The sequence below is a fragment of the Ascaphus truei genome, chromosome 5, assembly GCF_040206685.1.
Source record: "Ascaphus truei isolate aAscTru1 chromosome 5, aAscTru1.hap1, whole genome shotgun sequence".
In the NCBI taxonomy this organism is placed as follows: domain Eukaryota; kingdom Metazoa; phylum Chordata; class Amphibia; order Anura; family Ascaphidae; genus Ascaphus; species Ascaphus truei.
This window is the reverse complement of record NC_134487.1, coordinates 210,126,516-210,152,172: the sequence shown is the minus strand read 5'-3', so window position 1 is coordinate 210,152,172 and position 25,657 is coordinate 210,126,516. Positions and strand designations below refer to the sequence as shown.

The following is a 25,657-nucleotide window of genomic DNA, read 5'->3' as shown; positions in this document are numbered from 1 at the left end:
GAGTCAAAGGGAATACAGCACAGAATGCATTAACTGGCCACTGGGCTTATAGTTAACCCCACACACGGTTCCTAGCTTATAACCCTATGGGGACAGTATAAGGGGAACAGAGTTACAAAAAATACATGGTTTTACCTTACTGGACCCAAGAACTAACCCTCTTGGCCCATTACCCACGATCTCTACTTGCAACCGTCCAGGCTTCATCTTTATTAAATGAAGGCCAGCTACCTCCAACTGTCACAGACAGTTTTGTGCATTGTATATGCAGCCATAAGCACCAATACGAAGATTTGCACATGAAGCATCTTATTTTTGGCCCTCCAAACAGCTTTCATTTTGGACTTGGCAAAAGACAACCAATAACAGATAGTTCACAAACATTATTCTAAGTTGCGATAATTCATATACTGATTATTTTAAAGCAGTTGTCACAGTTAAGTCCAAAGTGAACTGGTGTCAATAATAAATGTAATATTGTTGCCTTAAAAAGTTAAAATGATGGAAAGAGAGTATGACAGACGTTTGTCAAAGTAGATTTTGTTTTATTTAAAAGCTACAGCTAGCTCTTAAATCTTGTATTTGTTGTCTAAGAAAGGACAGTTGATAGATAGTAAATGAGAAGCAAACCACCATTGTCAGCCTACATAACCTCTGATAAGCAGGGTTGTAGACAGCTTTCCCTGGGCCCAGAACTAGAGTTTCCACTGCCTCTCTTCCCTCCCCCTCCCATCCCTCTAGTGACAGCAGCTTTGGAAGACCATGACACCTTTTCCATCACACCCCCAATAAAAATTTTTTAAAATAAAAACACACACAAAGCCTGACTTCCAGTGCTTGGGGATGTGGCCTACATGGGAGGTCAGGCAGCAGAGGAGAGGCCCACTGCAGGGGGCAGGCAACAGATAACACTGGCCAGGCCTAACTTCCAGCACCAACCAGAAACGGTTGTTTCAGCTCTCCGCCAATATGATCTAGCCTCATATAGAACATTAACCCCTGTTGTGCAGGGATGCAACATACCAGTTCTTACTCCGTCTCAATTATGGGGGGTTCAAAATCCAATATTTAAAGCAGCAACACAGATTAAATCCTCTTTTTTTTTGATAAATCAGTTCTGTAGTATTGAAGTGTGACTTGTTTTAATAATAATTAAAAAAAATTGTGCCATTTTTAAATGAGTTTTAAAGCATCCTATGATTTCTATAGCAGGTTTTAGTAAACCTCCCAAGCTGTGCAAGATCTTTGCAACACTTTCCCGTTTGTGATCATTTGTTGGAGAAGAGAGTACAAGGGAGCAAGCAAATTTAGAGAACTGGAGGCAGGATCGTGAAAAAATAAAATCTAATTTATGAAGGCATGGTGCAAAAAAGAGAATACAGGAGTGCCTCTAAGGTCCAGCAAATACCTCTAGAGGTGCTCCTGTATTTTGCGTTCTTTGGCACCATGCCTTAATAAAATTTTATCTCTACTCCACTATTACGTTATACCAGCTGGACGTACGCCAGGATTTTCAGATCTGCAGTAGCAAGCATCATGGCTCTGCGAGTACATTACTTTTTGCTGGTCACCGAGCCGACTACCCATTCAGGGGTTTATGGACATCTAAACACTGTGATATTGGCTTGAATCTAGAGCAGCGGGTTTGTTTTTACGTACCTGCTCCGCTGGTTAAACCGCAGGGCTGCAGTGTTTGGTTTCTTTCCAGCAGGCTCACATCTCTGATTCAGTCTCAGTGATTGCAAGAGCACAGGAATACAAGACTAATGTGCAGAGTGATCTATCAATTGTCTTTATAAATTGACATGTCTCTTCCCCGCCTTTGAAACACAATACTAACATAGATTTTGTTAGCACCACTCAGGAGATTCAGTTCTCTAAACTCTACGTGTGATAATTTGTTGCAAATGTTCTCAGCAGATTGAGCTACAAACTGTAACGATAGATGTTACCTTAGTAATATAAGGATGCATCATAGCTGCTGAATAAGGCTGCGCTTATAGTGCCGGCTATAGATGACATCACCTGTCACGAAAGTTATAATTGAGTTTTGGAGACCGTCTCTGGCTACAAGGGGGGCAAGGGGGAAGGCAGAGGCGCCGAGACAAGAGCATGGGGTAAGGCTGAAACGGCGAGGAGTTGTAATTTCTGTTTGTATGCTGAATTTACTTTTACTTTAAATTACGGGAGAATTTACTATTTTAAAGTTAAAATAGTGTTTCACTTGACAGAAACACAATCACACACAGGACCACCAACAGAAATCATGGGGCCCAGGACAAATTAAAGGAGCAGGGCCCCCCCTCTACTCCCCCACCCCTCAAACCCATTGCGCACCTACCACGAAAAAATATTTTTTAGCGCACAACTTTTACTTAACTGTTTTCTTCTTATTGTAATACGGAAAAAAACATGACAATGCAATCTATTTTTATATTTTCAACAAAAGACAGGTGACTGACTGCCTGGGTGGGTGAGTGGGTGACTGTCCTTGACCGGGTGGGTGCTGCTTCCTTGCCCACCAGACACTTCCCCCCTGCCCCCCATATCCCCGCAGCTGCTGCCCGGGTCAGGAGGTAGGCAGGCTGGGCACCCTGCTTTCCCTGCGCGCAGGGACCTCGGCCCTGCGCAACGCCGCCGCCGCCTTTTTTTTCTCCTTTAAATAAAATGGGCGAGGCCGCGGAGGGGGGGCCCCTGACTCACGGGGCCTGGGACGCAAACCCCGGCAGACCCCGCCCCCCCCCCCCCCAACACACACATCTCCCCTCGCCCTGCACAACACACACATACACACATACACACACACAATCTGATTTGTTTATAGCCAGTCACATGGTGAGACCGTCGCTGTAAAAATCAAATTCTACTGACCAGAGATTTAGCTCGCTCTGTCGCGCCTACTCTAAGCGCATGCAACAGATTGAATGCATTTGTTTTGGTGCGATGTCGCTGTCACTATAAGCGCAGCCTGACACTGAAGGATTGATTGAAACTGAAAGGTGGAACTTGCTAGGCACAAAATCAGGATTTTGTAAAGAATTTGGTTTGTGCATTAAACAAGTAATTGCTTTTGCTACATCTCCATTTTGTTGGACAGAGCAAAACTTTGCATTAAAACTAACATTAACAATAACATGCTTTACCGCTCGCAAGTTTAGACCAACAGACGCTTCATCTGTATTGGTGGTTTGTCTCCATTGTTATGCAGGTTATTCTGACCAGAAGATAACGTGTTGCAGTGCAGGCTTTTTATAATAAAAAGGCCACTTTTGCCTTGAAAAGGTGATAGGTAAGTTTAATACATGAAGTATTCCATCAAGAGAAGGTTGCCCTTGAGACTTGCTGCCCCCTTCTAATTATAAATCCGATTTTCTGTATTTTTAAAATTTGAGCACATTTACCTCCCAACCCCGTACTACATTTAAATTATGTAGTCTCACCTTATGATTCGGGCAGAATGATAGATTGATCTCTTGGATGAGGATCCAACTTTTGGAAGGAAACATGATACAGGTCTTAGGACTGCTTTGTCCTGCTGAAAAACGAGAGTCCACTCTCTGCCCGAGAGAGCATGCAATTCTTCCACTCTTCTTGCAGATGTAGTTGCTACCAAACAATACTGTCTTCTACATTAATAATCTTAATGTTCTTTGCTACAAAGGTTCTAACAGGTAAAGCTCTGTAAGTGTCCAACACTAGTGAAAGATCCCACGTTGGTACTACAAATTTCAATTGAGGTCTCAGGTGCCTGAACAACTGTAGAAATCTTAGCATTGATGCTATATCTTTTCTCAATAAAGCGGAGCCTGTAGAAATGTCACCAGGGTGATCGAGGAAGGATTGAAACAGTCAATGCTCATATTCCTACCTCAATCCTGAAAACCGAGCCAGACAATAGATGAGGTTTACTATTTTCCATCCTAAGTGTTTATATTGCTCTCAGAACAGCCCTCTTACTTTAACACTTACCATTCAACCTCCATGCCGCCAATGCCAATTTCTTTGGTTCTGGGTGTTGTACCGTTCTTTGTTTCAGAGGTTTGAGACAGTGAGAAATGCTAAGGAAGATCTAGTACTATACTCACCAGATGGGGAAACCAGATCATCCTTGGCCAGGAAGGTAACATTACTACTACCCAACTCTTTCTTAGGATCTTTGCTCTAAAAGGAGGCATCAGTAGAAAAATACATGTTAGATCAAAGTTCCAACTGAATTTAAAGCATCTACCTGGCTGGTGAAATGGAGTACTTTGAGCAGAAATGTTCCCGCTTGTTTTGATGTGCTGCCATCAGATCTATTTGGGGTTGTCCCCTACCAGAGTATGAGCTGTTGAAATAGTTGCAAGTCCAGTTCCCATTCTCCTGGATGGATGATGGTTCAGCTTAGACCATCGGGTGCCGTATTGTGGGATCTGGAATTGTGCAAAAATAAATACACGACCAGGCCTTCGGCCCCAGAAAGCAAAAGCATCGCTACTTCTAGAGCTAAAAGTTTTGCACTTCTGGATTTCCTCAGCATATTTTACCGTTTGTGCAGTTGTATCCTTATATTTGTCTTGAACGAAAAGGTGTTCTATTTTGTTTTAAAAACATGTAACTAGTAGAATGAGAGGTTGTTGTAGGATTTTGGCAAATTCCATGTGCCAATGAAATCCCATCTGTGCTCCCCAACCAGCCTTGCTGGCATCTGGAGTGACAGTTAATCAGTTCCTTCTTGGATAGAAATTGTGTTCTCAATTTTCTGCCAATTCACAAACCATTTTAAATCTTGCTTTGTTGAAAGATACATACTCCTTGGTGAAATGATCTAGGTTCCATTGGTCCAGCAAATTCCTCTGGGAGTTGGCTTGTGTGGTCTGGCCCACTAATGCTTAGCATTGAAGCGAATTTCCCCAGGAAGGTCATGCAGTCTTTAGGCCGAGACCTGACTGACTATACCTGCTTGGCAGCTTGTATTGTCAATGGCGTAATTCTGCTGTGGATTACAGATACTTCCTTGTTCTATTTAGAATAGGACTCCCAGGAACGTTGGGGACTGAGATGGAATTAAGCAGCTATGGGAGTTTATGATCCACATGTGCCACTCCAGGAAGACAATAACGTTCTGGATATGCAAACAAAAGAAAAATTCGTGCGCCTGGTGATCTGTTCCTGAAACCACTCACCGTAAAATGGATTGTTAAATAAATCCAAGTGTAATTAAAAAAAAAAAAAGGGGGGGGAATTTTTTTTTTTTTTTTTAAATATAAATTGAATGGAAACGAAAATCCACCTTGATGATGTGAGTAGTTAAATCCTATGAATACATATACTTTTATACCATTAATAGGTTATGTGACATGAACCATTAGGAGTGAGAGGGGTTAATTGTGGTTATAGCACAAAAAATGGCAGACGGAACCAAAATGATCCAAACACATAAGCAGCTTCCAATGCAAGGTACCCAAACCTTGCTGAATAAGGACTATAAAGAAAACAACCAGGGAAGCGCTATATTAGTTGGGATCAGGCTCAGCAGCCAATTTTATGTATAAACCACATATAAAACAATAGCATAAAATAGCATGAATGAATACACAAAAATATAATATATAAAATGAGTAACACAAGTCTCTGCCAGTTGGAGATTTTCCAGGTGATGTAAGTGCAAATTAATGCCACTGTCTGATGTGACAGACTCGGGCAAGAGTGACCTTTGAGAGGTATGTATCCAGAGTGGTAGCTGGGATGGAAAGCGCTACCAACTGTGCAGGTAATGAAGTGTGTAGAAATGGGAAGGTGCCGTAGACATCAAATATGGAAAAAGCTCACCCAGACTTCAAACTCTTTGCGCTGGTGGCTCCTTTTGTTTCCTCCTTCACAGCCTCGCTGCAGAAACTCCGCTGCACAGCTCTCCTGGGCTTGCACACCAGGGATGGAACTACTCACAGGGCGCCGGGTTTCCGGGTATGACGTCACGGCCAGACGTGACGCACCAACCCTTCCCGGCTGTGCCTGGAGCTGCCGCAGCACACAGGGGCTGAGAGCCGAATTTCACACACCTCACACAGCTTCAAAGTTCCACAGCCTCCGCAGTACACTCTCCAAGGGACTCCACGTTAGACCACCAGGACTGGGGCAATGAGACAGGGATGCACAAGAGCTGCAACCCCTCTAGACTCCTCCTCCTACGCGTTTCAGCACGTGACGTGCTTTCATCAGGGAACTTTCTGGATATGCTGCATCAGAATCTTTGCTGAGATTTTATAAACCGCTCATCTAGATAAGGATAGATCAAAACTCCTTTTTTCTGAATTCGGCAACTACAGTAACAAACGTGAAGATTCTAGGGGAGCTCACCAGGCCGAATGGGTTGCGGTATATTGTTAATGCCTTCTGTTTACTACAAATCTCATATATTTTTAGTGCTATTACGCACTTCGTATGTGCGGGAATGCATCCTTTTAATCCATTAAAAATAACCAATCCTCTGGCTTGACTTCTTGAATTACATTGTTCAAGGCTTTTGCTATTCAGAAGAAATTGGATTTCAGGATCTCCAAAACTGATTCTGCAGAGGCTCTTGTATGAATTTCAGTTGTCCTTAATGTGTTGTGCCCATACAGTAGCGACTTCAGGTACTCTTCCTCCAACTGCATTTAATGCAAACTTGCTTCTCCCGAAAAATCCTCCTCAGTGGGACCACACACCAAAAAAAAAAAAAAAAACCTCCTCTCCCCCATACTGCCGCTATTATGAGGTCTAATTCTGTCCCAAAGAGGGACTCATCTTTGTAGGCAATAGCACAAAGCTGTTCTTACAAGACAAACAGCACTCTTCTTGCTGCCACTGACAGGGCCATGCATCTTGATGACACGTGCACTACAGTTCAGCAATGCTTCTGTTATATAGGTCAGTCACCCTCTTGATTTCAGATCATTCTGGTGGGAAGCAGTGTCAAGAGAAACTCCATTCTAAGACCTGCGACATTCTTATGGCTTTGAAAAATGAGACTATTACTACTTACTATAGACTTGCCAGTGAGACCAACTGCCAGAAAGGATTTCTTCAAGACACTAAATCTGATGTGTCACGAAACACCACTGCATCTCCACTGGTAAAGCAGTTTCCTGCAATATGGGTGATTGTAGGGTTCACCTTCAAGGAATTTTCGGAACTTTTGATGTTTTTGTGAAAAAAATAATAATAATACTGTCCCTGCAGGGAAAGGCTTATATACCAGGTCCTTACAGAGGGAGGAATTAATCCCAATTGGAACACACTGCAATGTAGGGATCAGGAAAATACATTTTACGTCTTAGAAGTAATTTAAACCAATTACTTTGAAGTCTCCCATTGTACTAGCACATTTTATAAAGGTGAAAAAAGGATGACCATTGTTCGAAATGTAATTAAGCATTTTAAATAGTTAAATAAATTGCCGGGTTCATCCAGACAATGACCTGTTGCCGTATTGAAGAATCTGCAGGCACTCAGATATTCAAATATTGAAACATTAAAAAAAAAAAAAAAAAAAAAGAGAGAGAGACCGACGTTTCAGCCACACAGTCTTCATCATGGTCCCAACTGGGGCCAAAACGTTAGGTCTTTGGATGTGAAATACATTTTGCAATAATTTTAATCTATACTCCATTTGACGCGCGTGGCCATGGCGACGAGTCGCCAAAGAGCTGGCTGACAGATGCCTCACGCCTCCCCTGGCATGTCATTTAAATGCCTTGGGGAAGGGCGCTGGGCCTCTGTAACCCGCACCCCCTTAGAAAATCTTGCGCATCCCTGCTCTATATCACTCTCCACTGAGAGAAATTAATGCAAGTAGGAATATATTAGTGACCCATCATAATGACCATGAGCTCAAAAACAAACCTATATTCTTAAATATGGTTTAATACTCTTCTCCATTTCTGTACATCACAACACCAAGTTATCACTGCTTGGGAACGCTCATTTGAGGCTAAATAGTATGCAAAGTCTAAGAATTTTACCCCATTTTATGTATATACACATGTATATATGATGTGCCATTGAAGAGAACACCTTGATTAAAGAAATACAAAAATTTGGCATCATTTCCAAACTTAAATAAGTAAAAATAAAAGCTACCAAAAAGTTGAATATTCTATATGTATCATGTGAAACAAGCAGTATAGTTTCCAAGATAAATGCAAATTTACATCCAGTTTCATTAGTCAGTTGTCATAATCACGAGACCCATTTACAATGGCAAAATCCAATCCTTCTGCTCTTAGGGAGATTACTCTCCAAAAGGCAGGCCTTGTAAGAATATTCATTTGAGAGAGTCTTGGGCATTACTTTCAAAATACACAGCAGTATAGTCTTTAAATAGAGGCAAAAAATACAATTTCACACAGACCAAAAAAAAAAAAAAAAAGAGACAGAGGGAGGGGGGGGGAGAAAAAAAAAATTGGACCCAGTAATTCCAGAAAGTGGTTCAAATTAAGAGACAACTTTCCTCAATTCATGTGAAAGGTAGTATTGGAAAAGTTCAGACTTTTGAAAACATATTGCAGAGCCGTTTCTAAATAAATGTAAAAAATATGATGCATCTTTGGAAAGGAGACAACATTGCAATAAAAAGAACAAATGGGCAATGTGCCAAAATGATTAGCTGAAGAGAAAGCTTCCACAATGCCAAGAGCTACAGGGAATTTATTGAGACCTTTAACTCTGTCAAGTATATTAGGTGAAAGTAACTCATCCCCATCAATTAAAAATTACAGATCATATGCTTTGGGAAAAACAAACAGGTATGAGTCAGAAAACAACGTAACAATTTTTAGGTCGACAGGTTAGAAAGGTTAAGTTGCGTATGCCATTTTGGCACTATTAATAGATATTGCAAATGGGGCGGTGGGGGAAACAAAATTTCAGCACAAAATGTTACCCAGATATTTGTTTTTAATGCATTTAGGGTAAGCCAGTACATTGACTCATGGAATAAAAAAGGACAAAGGCCACAGCACCCAAAGACCCCGCTCATGTTGATGAAAATTAGATTTTGGTTAGAAGAAAGAACAGTCTTTTACTGTTTTTGTAGCATGGACATAATCATAAAAAAAAAAAAAAATTAAAAAAAATATGTATTTATCTTTTTAAATGACTGCAAATACTTTGTAAAGCCCCTTTCCAATATTCTATTTCTACAAATGTAATTTCTTGAGCAAATTAAACAGAATGCCATGTAAATGGGTCACTGAAAAATGCAATATTTGTTTCAACCAGAGGGGGGGGGGGGTCGGGGGGGAGGAAATCATGGTGTATTAACTTGCATAAAGGTTTACAGTAGTTAAAGTATTTTGCCTGTTTATGAAGATTAAAAAAAAAAAAATTCTTAAAATACAAGAGCAACCAATTTCATCGAGAAGAAGTAGAAGTAAAAGCTGTGATTCTGTGAAACCAGTCCAAAGTGGCATTTGGGAACTTTGCGGTTGCATCGTACACCATGACAAAACAATATGTTTCAATTTTCATATCCAATGCTTATAGACCAAGTTCTGTAAATGTTCCAATTCTAAGGCAGGGATCTGTTCGTTTTCCACCATGAAACGGTTTCTTGGGTTGGATGCTGGAGGGCGAGGCACATTTTTGCCAGACCCATGTTAACTACCTAGTAGTCATCAAGGTCAAAAAATTCATCATCTCCTCCACTGTAATCCATTCCTTGGAAATCTACTCTGTACCGCAAGATACCTGTCAAAAGGGAAAAATACGTTTTTTTATTCCATGAAATCTTGATTGAAAAGGTCAAAAGATGCTGCTGTTCAAATACAATTCGTAACACCACAAACTTTTACCAAGTGTCATTACCATTTCTGTGGGAGAATTCTACAATTTAAAGTGTAACAATCTATTATTATTAATAAAAAAAAAATATTGGTTAGAGTAGGTTTCAACCACACATTACAACTAGTTATATAATGTGTGGATAAATCCATTATAAACACATTGCAAAGCCAGTATAAACAGCCGCACACTGAAGAGACCTAAAAAGTCAAAACAGCTGTCCGAGTAGGTTTTACTGGCACTTTAAGACAGGCTGTGTAATACGGCAGGCATATACACAAGTGTCCATGTTAAAATTGACAATTAAAAGTAAAAGGTGAACCTGGTCATTTGCATGTCATTTCCCAGTATCCCTAGCTGCAGTGGAAGCACAATGCTGAGATAATGGTGAAACGAAGGGTTGCTAACCTGTCTGACACGTGAATCTGCTCACAAGCTATGTTTATTTAGAGTACCTAAATTAGCAATGCAACATGTGGTTCACTCAGCCAAAAATCAACCAATAAAAAATAGAATTGTATTTTGTTCCCATTTCTAAAAAAAAAAAAAAAAAAGTTTTTAAATAGGTTTGTATTTACCTCCAATTCCACCAAATCCTTTCACAAATTGTGATCCTTCCTGTGACTTATCTGTAACAATCTCCAACGTTGCTCCAAATTTCTTGTAGTTATTAGCAAACCATTCTAGTAGCGGCATGCTCTCTATCAATTCATGCTCCTGTCCAGTCTGCAAGTGAAATCCCAAATTACAAGTTATACAATAGACCAAACTGTTTTTCTGTTATAGTTCTAGCACTTGTTAATCAACGAGTTTCCCCGAGAACGTAATTAACGCTATAGTCCCAGTAGGATTTATAACATTTAAATGGAGAACAAAAGCAAGCTAGAACAGAAAATCTATTACATGTCAGAAATCTGCTCGCAAAGAAACAGAGAAACTATAAAACATTAGTACTGCATTCTAGCATTAAGATACATGCCTCTTTGTCCGTGAAGTGGGATTTATCCTTTTCTTGCTCGGGTGTTAAATAAAGAATCTTATCCTCTGAGTGAAAGAAAAACATGTCAGACCATATGGGAAAAACAGTTCAGTTTAACCACTAGATTTAAAATGAAAATAAACCACTAGCTATGGAGATGCACGTCAAGTGGCAAGGAAACACTGCAGACATTATCTTATCTGTTTCCACATATGAAGGTGTTCACTATTTGCAAGAATGCGGCCAAATCTATTTAACATTTTATTTAGCTACATTGGGAATTGATAACCATTATATATATATAAAAAAAAAAGTGGACCTATACTTATCGATTTATGATAATATTGCTTCTAGTCCTGCCATGCCAGTACAAAAACAATGGGGGAATTAAGCCTCGCCCAGTTGGAGGTAGGACAAAAAACATTAAACTAATAAGCTTAATCAGTACTTACAAGGCTCCCTGCGCTCCGCAGGGCACGTTTCTACAGAAAGAATACAGCACAACAGACAAACATTTCTCCGAGGAGGGAACCTTGTACTTGCATGGAGTGATTAGAAGAAATTGAATTATCGTACAGGTTTTAAATATAATCCCACTTAACTCTACATCCCTTCTATGCCAGTGCAAAATGGGGATGTAAAAAACCCCCTTCTCAGGGGTGGGCATCAAGATGTGCAAGTCAAAAACAAAAACAAAATAAAATTTAAAAAAAGCAGTCAACCACATCTGCTTCTGCACAAATAAAGCCGGCCTCAGTGTGCACCGGTCTGGTTTTGTACTGGCTTAGTAGGGACGTAGGGAGAAAGTAGGTTTATTTAAAGCATTTAAATTTGTAAAATCTATGTAGTCCATAAAGTACCTTCAGATCCACTGCATCGTAAGACATATCTCATGATATCCAGATTCTCATACACTATCAGGATTTCCACAGCACCCATTTCCAAGGCCTTCAGCGTATCTTCAACCCCAAAACAATATTTCCCAGTGTCCTGGCTGATCTCATCAAAGTATCTCCCTGCAAAGTCACACAAAAAAAAACCCTCACCATATTGTTACATGCTTGGGAGACAGCTCTTAAGACATTTAGACCACTGAAGACCAACACGGAAAGCATTTTTCTTTTCTTTCATATTAGTACTTTAGAACAAAGTTGATTTGGCTGGCCTTGTGAGACTGCATTTTTATTTCCAATCAAGGTCAATCGGTTGATTTTGAAGCCATACCTATTAGTTTCTTCTCTTGAATAAATTTCACATTAGAAAGGACCTCCGTTGACAACTCAATCGCTTGATTAAAACCATTTTCGCCACCATACGATATATCCACTAGCTTCAAAACTTTGGATTGCAATCTCTTAAACAGAAACAAAAGAAAAGATTAACCTTTGTGCTCAGGAAAGTTGTAATTTGTTAAGTGTTGATTTATTTGTTTAATTATTTTACTGCTTAGTAGAGATAGATGGATGGATATAAAACAGCAATTGTTAAAATCAAATGATTTCTTGTTAAACCTTCAAACATACCAGCAATGGCAAGAGATGTTTACGCACGCGCACACACACACACACACAAATATTATGAACATTGGCTCTGATGCCACTAACAGTAGATTATAATCCTTTTTATTCCAACCCCCTAATTTTCTGACTATCTTAATTTTTATTTATGAGGGCCAAAACCATGTAGTAATGTTTATTGTCACTTGCCCCAGCCCATTAAAGGAGCATATGCTCCCACCAAAATAATGTTTTCATTCCAGGTGGGAAGCATTGGGTCTCCAGAGCTAATCGGTTATCAGCTCCGGGGACACCCTGTTCCTAGAGATACGTACCTCCAATGCTCAGATAATGTGGGCCAAAAGGAAGCTCCAAGAAACGTCACAGCTTCCCACTGGCCCACGTGACGAGGGCTTTAAATCTGTTATTTCAATAGACTAGCCGGAGCCACTAAGGAGGCAAGTACCTCTGGGAGCAGTGGGTCCCCAGAGATAAAATGAATGCAGTTCAGCTCTGAAGACCCTGCTTCAAGCCTATAACTAAAAAAAAATACAAATAAATAAGTGAGCAGGGAAGAGGAAAATCAAAAACCCTACATGAATCTGCAACTTTAAGCACGAAGAAACAGAAGCTTATTAGTTGCAGCTGTTTATTCTAAGCTAGATTTAAACAGGAAGTTATTTTACATAGTACCAGTACTACTTTTAGGTCAACTGTATATAACCAAACAAGGTAATATTCATCTAATTTATTGAGAAATCATAACATGTATAAAAGAGGAGGTAGCACACAAGCCAAAAATCACTTCTAAAACATTTAAAAGCAGGGGGGAGGGGGGGAAGAGAGATGACAATGACTTGAAAACAGTCCTATTTTTTTTTTATACATATTTAGGGGCTCAAATGTTTTGTGTGTTGACGTCCGCCTCACATTATAACTGCACTAATGCAAAGAATGACCATAGCATAAAGACTAAACAGAGCTCACCTGATCAAACATGTCTGATTGACTGAGCTCAGTTTTGAAGTCCGCTGACCCAGCCAACACAAGACCAGCTACATTCACCTTATCACCAGAGACGAAGAGCTGCACCGCTGTCTCAGCTACTTTCCTGACATAGTTGTGCCGTTTTTCCATTCTCAGACGGGCAAAACGTAAGGCAGACTGCCCTCCTCTACCTTTATAGGAAGAAAAAATAAAAAAATAAATACAAGGTGTGGGTAATTCATAGACCGCATATATAAAATACAAGAAACTGAATCGATTGAGACCTCTGCAGTGGCAAAAGCTTTTGCACAGGACAACCTTGCGTGACCGATATGTTGGTACAGCAAAAGTCATCACAAGTTACAAAGTATCTTGATTAAAGCCAAGGGCATGTAAACAGAACCACAGTCTTTCATTTTCCTTTTATTAATAAATGTATTTCAGTATTGTATAATGTTTTTGTTTTGTTAATCCATTGTTTACTGCATTTTTCCCCACTATGCCTTTTTAATGCAGTAAGCTCCCTTGGGTTGCAACAACTATTTCGGAAGCTACGCTTGGGCAAAAGGAAATACCCAAGAATAGCTTTATGTGGAAGACTAGCTTTATTGTGCCAAAAAGACCACTGTATAGAAGCTGTACAAGTGTGACAGAGTGATGGTGCAGAAACAGGCGCTAAAACAATACTAGTGATCACTACTATTAAAGTGAAATATTAAACAATAAATTATTGGTGACTTTTAGTGACTCAAACAGTGCAAAATAAGGTGATTATTAAAAAGGTTGCAGCTCCCTGCTCGGACCCTCTGGAAGGGACTGTCTACACTGGTCCCAGATGGTCGTTATGTATTCTTGCAACACAGGGGGAGCATATAGGAAAAAAGCAACGACAAGAGAACAATCTAAGTACAGACAATTCAGTCCAAAATGAATTAGTGTGATGAATAACTTGGCTCTTATGTGCAGCCTACTCACAAGATAGTAGTAGTGTATGGGCAACAACAGGTAACTTGGATCTGTGAAATCTTCTGTATACAGGCAAAGTTGCACTCCCACTCAGAAGTCAAATCGGTTATGGCATGAAAGGATAAAGAAAAATCTCCATGGTGCAGATCAATGGTACAAAATAGATGCTTTATAATGATGCTAAAAATTGCACACTTACAATATTAAAATAATAAAACAGCATGTACGTGTGCAATTTTTAGCATCATTATAAAGCATCTATTTTGTACCATTGATCTGCACCATGGAGATTTTTCTTTATCCTTTCATGCCATAACCGATTTGACTTCTGAGTGGGAGTGCAACTTTGCCTGTATACAGAAGATTTCACAGATCCAAGTTACCTGTTGCTGCCCATACACTACTACTATCTTGTGAGTAGGCTGCACATGCACATAAGAGCCAAGTTATTCATCACACTAATTCATATTGAACTGAATTGTCTGCACTTAGATTGTTCTCTTGTCGTTGCTTTTCTCCTATATGCTCCCCCTGGGTTGCGAGAATACATAGAAGCTGTACAAGCAAATGTTATTCCGTCAACAGTTTTGACAGACCATACATTAAACCAGCTTTGCACAAACTAGAGGGGCACAAGACTTTGGGGGGATGGGGGGGGGGCTGAATTTACAGCGCAGGGCCTCTAATTTACTTGCACATCTTCAGTCCACGTGGTGGAATTTGATGCCCGTTGCCATGGAGACACGGTGGGTCACGTGGCGTGACCCCGTGGCATCATGTGGTGCTGCAGGGGGCGCACCGCTGGAGATCAGGCAGGGTGGGGCGCAGCGCAGGAAGTTTGCGCACCCCTGCGTTAAACCCTTCGTTGCCAGAGTGAATAACACCACACAGAGTAATTAATGCACTGCTGGCCCTTCAAGCAGCAAAGGTGTCCACATGCCCAGGCAGACATTCTGAAAACACTTAGGGCTCAATTAAACAAAATGCTGCAAGGCAGCAGTGCTATTCTGTGACGTCACCCAGCGCTGCCGCCGAGCGGTTCGCCCTCATTGGCCAGCCAAGAACAAATCTGCAGATCGCTCCAGGAGACAGCCACCCTGTGGCACGCATACCGCAGAAGGTGTGTGCTACCATTGTTTTTCAGGCGTGCGTTTTCCTGTACAATCACAGCCTTACCATGCTTCTTTGGGAGATCCACAGTGAATTTGTGTAACACTTCTCTTGTATTTCCTTGAAGAGTGCCAAAAAGTGCTCCGCTACCATCTATTACAATGAATCCAAACTTGCTATCGTCAGAAAGGAGAGCCGTGAGAGCCTGGAAATGGAAAGAGTTATTTAATTACTTTACCCAAAACGGATTGCCATACAGGTTATAAAATGAAACTTTGATGTACAGCAGTCACAATGTATCAAGTGTTCCTCTGAGCAAAACTTGTACTATACAATATTTAAAATACAATCTACTGTACAGTGTATTGAAAGTATTGCAGGTTTTTTTATTTGTACATCTGATGCCACTTTTTTGTTTACACCCGTATCAGAGCAGAATAACTTTGATAGCCTCCTAACATGGAACAAATTAATAGAAAATGCTAGCTCTACCTGTAGGGTGCTCACCCGGGATATTTAAGCTTCCTAGAAAACTTAGTTACTACACACACAAAAAAAAAAAAAAGTTTGCGGAAATGGGTAAGATAAATATTTTTTTTAGATAGGGGCACTCCTAGATATACCCACATTTTTAGCTAGTTGCCAACAATATGCGTCCCAGCTAAGGTATCTTTGCAGTTAAACCATATTACTTAGAACTAGCAAAGATTTGACTGGTTGGTAACGGATTACGTTTTTAAAGGTAACCAATACCTGGATGTATAAGGTATTGGCAAGATCACATTTTAATTAAAGTACATTTTAATACAAATAATTAAACAAAAAAAATTAAAATGAGGGCGACGATTAAATGTAGTGCGGCTAGTACATACACTAGTGACAGTGAACGTACATATAGTCCTCCATCCAAACTATACCATGTCGTACGTCGATCGTGGTAAGATCTTTAGCCAAACTCGCTGGCAAAGAAAACTATGGTATGCTTAGCGTTTTTACCTTTGGGTTCCTAATGCCGATAGTTGATGTACCTATTAGCACCTATCTATAACTTGATTTAAAAAAAAAAAAAAGTATACCTCACAACTATTCCTTTGTAGTAAATAGCTGTATATTTCTTCAAATAGAGTAGAGACTAGTTACCCAAGAGTATACTTTAGAATGGTGATGCATCCGTATTCTCTATACTTTTGATCAATGAAATGGCAGAACTGGCAAAGGACTGGAACACAGTCTGTGCCTTTTGAAGATACTATGCATACAACGCCAATGTTGGCTTAATGGTTCAAAGAGAGACTGTCTATTGATGATTTGAGGTATCCTCAAATTTTTGTGTATTAAAGTAGTATTACAGCATATTTGTATGATTCCACCCTTGTTTAGAAATGACCATTGAAGGATCTGTCTCACAGGGGTATGAATCACAATGAATGTACGTAGTATAATACAGACAGTGGATTCTAATTGCCCCTGGTTTGATCCTCTCAAAGCTTAATGCCTCTACAAGAAGTTGTAAATATACTTATCGTACATATCATGTGTTAACATTGTAGACAGACTGTCAGAAGGATGACAATTAAATTATGACAATGCACAAAAATGCAAAAAGGTACAATGTAAATCAAAACTGAACAGAAGAGCAAATGTTAGGTCTCTGGATGATCCACTTGTAGAAGTAGGTGGAAATCCAGAAAAGGTGGAATCCACCATTTTACAAATGGATTATCCAGAGACATTTGCTCTTCTGTTCAATATTGACCTACAAGGGACTTTTTTGTAGCTGCTCTCACCCAACACACGATTTGCAACATTTGTGGCAGCAAGTGTACATTTTCTTCCTGTCTGTTTTTACTTGTTTCAATAGATCTGTGATCAGTAAAAGGCTTGTATTTGGAATATAGATTCTGGCCGATTTTTTTGTTGTTGCCCTTTTTCTGTTTATCACAGAATAGTCTGTTTTCTAAGAGCAGCATACGAATCCAGGAGACAGTTCACAAGTTGATTGAACAGTTTCTTCACACTCCTGCACACATGGTCATATCACAATTTCACTTTTGCATTCTTTATGGGCACCTTGATCAGTATAGCTTTTTTGTTATATATATATAACAAAAAAGCTATACTGATCAAGGTGCCCATAAAGAATGCAAAAGTGAAATTTTACATATATACACACACACACACACACACACACACACACAATTCCTTTTAATTTACTTATTTAGCGCACTTCACATTTCTTGTTTTACTACGCAACAGCCAATTCCTCCTCCTCCTCTCCCCCCCTCCCCCCCCTCCAATCACTGCATGAATAAAGATATATAGTACATACAATTGCAAAACATTTTCAGTGGACACCAGCAGCACCATACCTCTGTATGAAATTTGTTGTCACACAAATACAAAGATGTATTGATTGGTTTGAAAGGCTCAAAATCAATGTTGACTTTCTTTTCTTTTCCTTCTTCTGTTACTATTGTTCCACAGTAAACAACTAGACCATTTGGGGGTACTAAAAAAGATAAAAAGTTGCTGATAATTGCTCGTCGTATATCCTTCCTGAAATGTCCGAGAATTTTGAAAACAATTTGAAATCTATTTACGGATAGAGGAGCCAATGTCTTGAGGTAACACTTCTGTTCTCAAACCAAAGCTTCAATTTCAGAGTTGTTAGTGTGTTTAATAAATGGACAAATAAAACCCATATAAATTATGCAGTTTAAAAAGGGAAAAAAAATTACACTTTCTTCTCCAATTATTTTAAACTCAAAGCAACTGCTAAGGCTCTCACGTATGTTGCATATAGAGCCTCCTGCAAGTGCATCCCAACTTAATCCATTTTATATAGATGACACTACCCCAAACAATAAGTTTGACCAGTTTATACTGGGGACAAAGAACTTAATCTTTCACATTTCACTGTATGAAATCTACAAAGATTAAAGTAAAGCAGCAATCCATGCCGATTGCCTTTTGTCAACTTGTTTTCTTGTTTTAAGAGATCTCTACTTGTTCAAATTGTATTTTTAAAATCCGCCAATCCCTTCAGGAGAAACATTTGAAATATTACATTCTTTGCAAAGTCAAAAAGGAGCTCCCCAGAGGAGCACAGTGCGAGGTTTGATTCTAAAATTATAGGAAAAACTCATATTGCTTCTTCTTACCTTTATTATAGAGTTTAAGTCTTTGTTGGACAGAAGTAATTGCTCCCAGTACAGAGAGGCGATTCACTCGAGACTTTATGTTTGATGCCGTCCCAAACTCATCTGCCAACATCTTTGCCACTCGTGAAATCTGGTCTTTGGGAGGAATGATCAGCGAAATCATACTGGTACCATTGCTGTTGTAGAAAACATCAAGTCAATTTAATTGTATTGGTCAACTCAGTAATATTAAAAACAGAGGTAAGCAGCACCAGCTCTCCAAATGACTAGTATGTAGAAGAGGTATTTTAGGACAATTAACATCTTTATACTATAAAAAATACCAATCATAAGTTCTCACCAAATGACAAATTAGACTTATTTTTACCAACACCAATTTTGGGGGCGAGTAATAGAAGTTTATATTTTTAGCTTTGGGGGAGGTGTTGACAACAAATTTGCCATAATCCTAGCATACTACATTGGGGGGAAAAAAAATGGAACTTCTCAACATGATGTATGGCAGAGTATAATGAGTCACCAAAAAGGTGTAATGCAAAACTTATAAATCAAGTTAATGGTAATATTTGGGGCATTATATTGTCTGAGTCATAGGGTTTGCCCTGCCCATTATAGACTATGGTGGTAATGCATTGAAGTGCGATACTGCATATTGGGCACTACCGCACAACAACTCATTGAAGTAAACAGGAGATATGGTGTGGTCTGCACTCACTTCCGGGGCTTAACAATTTTCTAAGGCTGCATCCATAGGACTGCAGGCGCGCGGAGGCTGAGGGAAAGCGGGTGCTTTCCCTGGCCTTGGTCCGCACACCGTCCTTGGCGTGTGGTATGTGGTGGGGAGGGGGGTTGTGACGTCACAGAGGGCGAACCGCTCACGTGACCGGCCCTGCGCTCCCTTGAGCGCTTAAATTTAAAAAAAAATTCTAAGACTTACGCTTCCGCACGCGAGCCTCTGCTAAAGCCGCTCTCATTGCGGCTGCAGGGGCTCACTGACGAGTGCCTCAGCATGGGTCAGCGCATAAGCGCTGACCATGCCCGAGGCCTAAGACATCACAGCAATGCTCTACAATAGATCATATCTCCATGTGCTTCCACACTGCTGCTTTATGGTCAACTAAAGTGGGGAATACTGGATATAACAACCTTGCAAAAGATTCAAATACTTAGAAGCAGTTTAAAAAAAAAAAAAAAAAAAGAAGAAGAGGCTCACACATTCAAAGTGTATTCTGAATTGTACTTAACTTCTTTGTTAACAGAGTTAACACTATTAGAGTAGGTGTCCAATATATAACTTGCCCAAGAACACTAGGAAAACCAATAGCATATTAACGGGGTTCATCCACTTCAAAAATCAGTGTATGTACCAGACTGTTACAAAATGTAAGGCAAGCATGCGCGCAAAAAAGCAGACATTTAACTGAAACCAAAAGGAGAATGGTCTTTATCGAAACATCTGCGCTGCAAAAACTTGTGTCGAGATAGCACTAGGGCCTTTAAGACAATGATCGGAAGATTTGAGATCGAATACTCATACAAATAGATACATTCACAAAACACTTTAATGCAATAAAAGACTAGAGACCATTAATGAATTAATAATTTTTTTCATGCTAGTGATTGCAAAGCATTTCCCACTAGTTTTCTTCAATTGTCAAGGATAGAAAAATGCAGGTTTAGCATTTTAATTCGTTTCCCCCTCCTTACTTCCAGTAAAGACTGGATTAGGGGAGGGGAACACTATTAATCACCAATACAAATTGCAACCTTGGTCATTCCACAAAATCTGAAGATTTTACATTAATAAAATGTTTTCTACTACAATGCCCATGCAAAGTAGGACATGAATATCAGAATTTAATACAATAAAATATGTTAAAAAAAAGCTTGTTCAAAGTAATTGCTGTTTTGAACAATTATATTTTTGTTGCATAACTACTGGGGACCTAGTATAGATCCCACAGGTTACAAAACAATGGCACTAAGAAAATAAACACCCAGTTCAAACTATGCTTAATCTCTTCTGCAAGGGAGTATAATCTACTTCACATATGAAAGCAATAAAGAACAAGGCCATGTTAAAATAACTTATTATAGCACTTTTCTTCCACTTGAACTCAAAGCGTGTTACAATTACAGAATGTTTCTTTAACTATAGTTATAAAATATAAATGGCCAGAAGAAAAAAAAAAATCACACTGATTCTCAAACAGTAGTTACCTGCCAACACCGAGGCAAAGTGGTCTCAATTTTTTTTTTTTTGCCAAATCATACCTACAAGTCAAGCAATTTTGACATCCAATATTTTTGGAGACCTAGGTGTTTGGCTCCGTCAATTTACCAAAGTAATAACTATTTCAAATAGTGCTTTTTCTCCCAATGGGACTCAAAGCGCTTCACAACAGTACAGAGTGGGGTACACACAGGAATTTTACAGACATTTGCCCAGATAAACTTACAAATCTATATTTTTGGTGCACAGGAAGATCAAGTGACTTGATCAAGATCACAAGGAGTGGACAGCAGGAATTGAACCAGGTTCCCCTGCTTACCACTCCATGTAAATTGTTTACAGTCAGCGTCTTTTACTCACTGAGCCACTGCTCGGCTCCCTAGCTCTAATATTCATTTATGGGGAGGCACTGATCCATCAAGTGACTGAAGAAACATTATGCTAGAGAAATAAAATAAAAATGTGCTAAAGTCCATAAATAACATTTTCAGCAACTGTTTAAATGGACATTTTAAATGTTTTGCAAAGAAAACTGTCAAAGGCTTGAGAGGAAAAAAAAAAACAAAGTCACTCTGTAGAATGCATTATTTATCAATGTGTTGTAAGATCGAGCCAAGCCTAATCACCTGAAGAGAATGCACATTTACTATAAAGATTAACTTTTTGGCTTGAATAGGATTGTCCCTTTTCATAATTTTTAACAATAAAAAGGTTAAAAATTTAAATTTGCTAATGTACTTTAACATCAAATAAAACGTTAAGACAGAAACTACACACAAAAAAAAATCTTGAATGAAATATTTTGTAAATCACATTCTCCTGAATTATTCATCCAATATAAATAAATTGAAAATCAAAAAGCCAATATGATGTTCAGGCCACCATTTGTGAGCTCTGGTCTATCAATAGGCCTGCAAAACAGAAAGCCACTTTGCCACTTTATATGCATTGTATTGGTAAACATCCATCAGATTTTTGGTGTGCGCTCTTTTGCACTTTGATACTTTTGCAATCGTCTTTGTGGGGTTTCTGTTTATTGCCCATGTATACTTTGAAATTTACAAACTTCACAAGGAGTCAGAGTGTAAAGTGAGGTGACCGAATATTTCTTTACTTCAAAGAAGGATCTCACTAATAAATTAGGAGGGTGATTTATTGGATTTAAAAATTAACATATAATAAAAAATAAAAAAAAACCACAACCACGTTAACATGTAATATGTAGAGAAAATGTTATATGTTGTACTGAAGGAAAAAGATCACTCCGTACTTCTACACACTTTTCCTGCTGCCAGGTCCAAGACTGCAAAAAGAAAGACTGTAAAATGAACAAAATGGCCCCCCCAAGTCTGAACATTACAACGTTCAAGTATATTAAGATACGGACACTGAGAATTAAGTGAATAAACTGTTTAAGGTAGCTCAGCACTGTGCAATAAATAAAATCATTGCAGAAAATGTGAAGAGAATCCTTCATCCAAGCTTATCAGAATAATGCCAGTTTCAAAAAAGGGCAGAATTCAAGATGGACAACAAGCTTAAACTTAGAGTTGGGCAATAAGATTTCTCATGATTCCAATATTAAGAACTCGTATCACAACAACATGTATTGTAATAAATATATTAAATAGGAGAAAAAAAAACTATTAAAAAAGTGTTATTACAATTTAAAAAGGTGTTTTCAAATACATGATAAAATATAATAGGACTCTGCTTCTGCCCCTCACTCAACATCCGATGGGGAAAGTGAAGGGATAGAGGAAGGGGGGAAACTGATCTTCCTGGGAAAGGTGTGTGCTACTTACATTGAAAAATGTACAGTAGGGGGTGCCTTTTTTACATTGGCAGTTAAACCTTCCATAAGGTTGCAGTGTACGAACCTGCATATCACCAACTGTCCCTAAATGTCAATGACGGACAGTAGTATCTAGATAAAATAACATTTCCGTGTTCACTTAAATCTAAGGCTGGGGCCATGGTACCGCAGACCGTGCGGACACTGAGCGAACAGACTGCATTAAGTCAGTGTTCGTGTCCATGCGGCGTGCGAGTTGAGCAAGAAATCAGTTCAAACGGATTTCTTGGTGCGACAGGCCGGTCACTTGAGTGGTTCGTCCAATGAGGAGAACCAGCTCCATGACGTCACTGGCACGCCCCTAGACAGCACTCATACCATGACCAAAGAACGACCCGCTTCAAGCGGGTGACGTCACAGCTGTGCACGCCTCCGCACGGACGAAGGCACTATGGACCTGGCCTTACGATCATGAGATCATCATCATGTTGGCAAATTAAACAATTCTACTTCAACTAGGCCTCTATGTCTTCCTGGAAACCTGTGAAAACGTTGCTTGTTATCCGTCTGACTTTTGTGTCACACGTACCTTACTTACTCTTGTAACTTACTCCCATTAAAAACACTCGGCCGCCCAGATACATAGCTCGCCCCAGTTTGCCCCGAGGGCGGTTGAGCCTAATGGGCCAACGTGCTCGGCTGCCGGTACCTTCCCTGCCTGATGTAAGCGAGTAAGATCAACCGCCCCCCGCCCCCCCCCCCATTCCTAACCCCCATGTCTGCTCCGTCCTCGCACCCACGTCCCCTCACCCTCTGGCTGCTTCCAAGCTCTTGATCAGCTTCTTGATCTTCCAGATTTCCACGTTCCTATCTGCAGCACTCGGATCGTCCGCCATCTTCTCTGCTCCTGCTCTCCACAGCCGCGCTGTGCAGCGGAAAGGAGGAAAAAACGGTTAGTCAGGCGGTGCCAGCTACAGCGAGCACTCCCCTCCTTTCCAGCACATATCATCTCTGCAGACACTTGGATCTCCAGGCGGCCTTACCTGTACCCTATCCCCGGCTCACAGGCGCTCCCACGGCGTCTGGTTTCAATGGAGGCAGCTCAGGCTCCCAGCTGTGACGTAGAAACCGGCTTCTCTCTTTAGCCGCTGCTGCATGTGTTGCAATCCAAACCTGCTCACATGGGCTTCGTGACGCCACTTCCCGCCGACAGCACGTTCCTCTCGGATTGGCTGGAGCTGGGTAAATAAGGCAATATCTTATAGGTTTAAGAGGAGAATCCGGCTGTTACCCCTCCCACACTTGTAGTTTGTGCACCTGGGAAACGTAGTCTTTTACGTTGGTGCAGAGGGCCTACTGTTTGCAGAGTATCAGGGAAATGGAGACATGACTGGACATAACTTTTTTGGCTACACCTACGTGCTGAAAATACATTTTATATATAGATATATATATATATATATATCTATATATCATCGTTTTGCCAATATCTGTATTGTAATTTTAATGTTATTTAACCATCTTATTTGTTTCATAAACATTTTTTTTAATTAACTGGCTGCTCCCATTTCCATTTATTAAGCACAGAAAGGTTGCAATGGTAACTCTACCAGTGAAAACAAAATCAGGTACAACATTATCAAGGTACTGGTTGTGGGTTTTGTTACCACTATATTGATTCAATTGTATTGTAGCTGGTTTATAATTGCACAACTGTTGCAGGCCCTCCAACATAGGGAACAATGAAAATAAGTGTACTTTAGCTCTTCTATTGTTTTAGAATACAGGATCATCCATATGAAGGATCCATAACACATGCAATGTATTATTTGCCAAGATCATTTTACCGATAACACCTGTGTTTTTCTGGATTTATTTTTTATATGTTAATATATAGATTAAACAGCAGTAGTGATATTCTTTCCATAATCTGTTGATAATTTGTCGAATCAGCCATTGATCTTCAAGTGCAGACGACAATAGACCTACGTAGGTATTGACCTACGAAGACTAACTTAAGTTAATGGGGATCTTCAAAGGTCATTAGGTTTGCCAAAAATACTGGACACAATGGTGAAAGGTGCGATGCGCTTGAGAAAAGTCTGTGGGGAGGTATGTTATTTGTAAATTATCTGACCGTCATGTCATTTTTTCAAAATTTCACTCTGTGTGTGCCAATTTGCACCAATTTCATAGTCTTATTTTGTAAAAAAAATTCTGGGGATGGAGTGCCCCCCCCCCCCCCCAGAATTTTTTTATGAAACGGTGCATACTTGGTTTGAAATGTAGAAAAATTACCTAACAGTCAAATCATTTATAAATAACATATCTGCAGTCATACTCTCACCCCTCACCCTATCCTCTCTTCCCCCTCCACCCCATCATCTCTCCCTATCCCTTTCATTTTCTCCCCCCATCCCTTTCATTTTCTCTCCCCCCCCCATCCCTTTCATTTTCTCTCCCCCCCCCATCCCTTTCATTTTCTCTCCCCCCCATCCCTTTCATTTTCTCTCCCCCCCATCCCTTTCATTTTCTCTCCCCCATCCCTTTCATTTTCTCTCCCCCCCCTTCCCTTTCATTTTCTCCCCCCCCTTCCCTTTCATTTTCTCTCCCCCCCATCCCTTTCATTTTCTCTCCCCCCCATCCCTTTCATTTTCTCTCCCCCCATCCCTTTCATTTTCTCTCCCCCCCTTCCCTTTCATTTTCTCTCCCCCCCCATCCCTTTCATTTTCTCTCCCCCCCATCCCTTTCATTTTCTCCCCCCCCCCATCCCTTTCATTTTCTCTCCCCCCCATCCCTTTCATTTTCTCCCCCCCCCCATCCCTTTCATTTTCTCCCCCCCCCCATCCCTTTCATTTTCTCCCCCCCCCATCCCTTTCATTTTCTCCCCCCCCCATCCCTTTCATTTTCTCCCCCCCCCCCATCCCTCTCATTTTCTCCCATCCCTCTCATTTTCTCCCCCCCCCATCCCTCTCATTTTCTCTCCCCCCCCCCCCCATCTCTCTCATTTTCTCTCCTCCCATCCCTCTCATTTTCTCTTCCCCCCTGTCACGGGAGACCAGCGCTTTTAACCCCAAAATACCCGGATCCTTTGAGCAAAGCAAGAGATAAAATAAATTGTGATTT

General features: G+C 40.1%; 1 protein-coding gene across 1 annotated transcript; it reads right to left on the bottom strand.

Moving 5' to 3' along the window:
• Positions 1-7,869: 7,869 nt before the first annotated feature.
• Positions 7,870-23,734, bottom strand: ETF1 (eukaryotic translation termination factor 1). Its single transcript, XM_075601635.1, has 11 exons — positions 23,575-23,734; positions 23,342-23,456; positions 18,504-18,679; positions 17,712-17,851; positions 15,409-15,547; positions 13,267-13,457; positions 12,008-12,137; positions 11,644-11,799; positions 10,784-10,848; positions 10,383-10,530; positions 7,870-9,711 (listed from the first exon to the last, which is right to left on the bottom strand). The coding sequence occupies exons 2-11, from the start codon at positions 23,425-23,427 to the stop codon at positions 9,629-9,631; spliced, it is 1,314 nt and encodes a 437-aa protein (XP_075457750.1). The 5' UTR covers positions 23,428-23,456; positions 23,575-23,734; the 3' UTR covers positions 7,870-9,628.
• Positions 23,735-25,657: the final 1,923 nt, after the last annotated feature.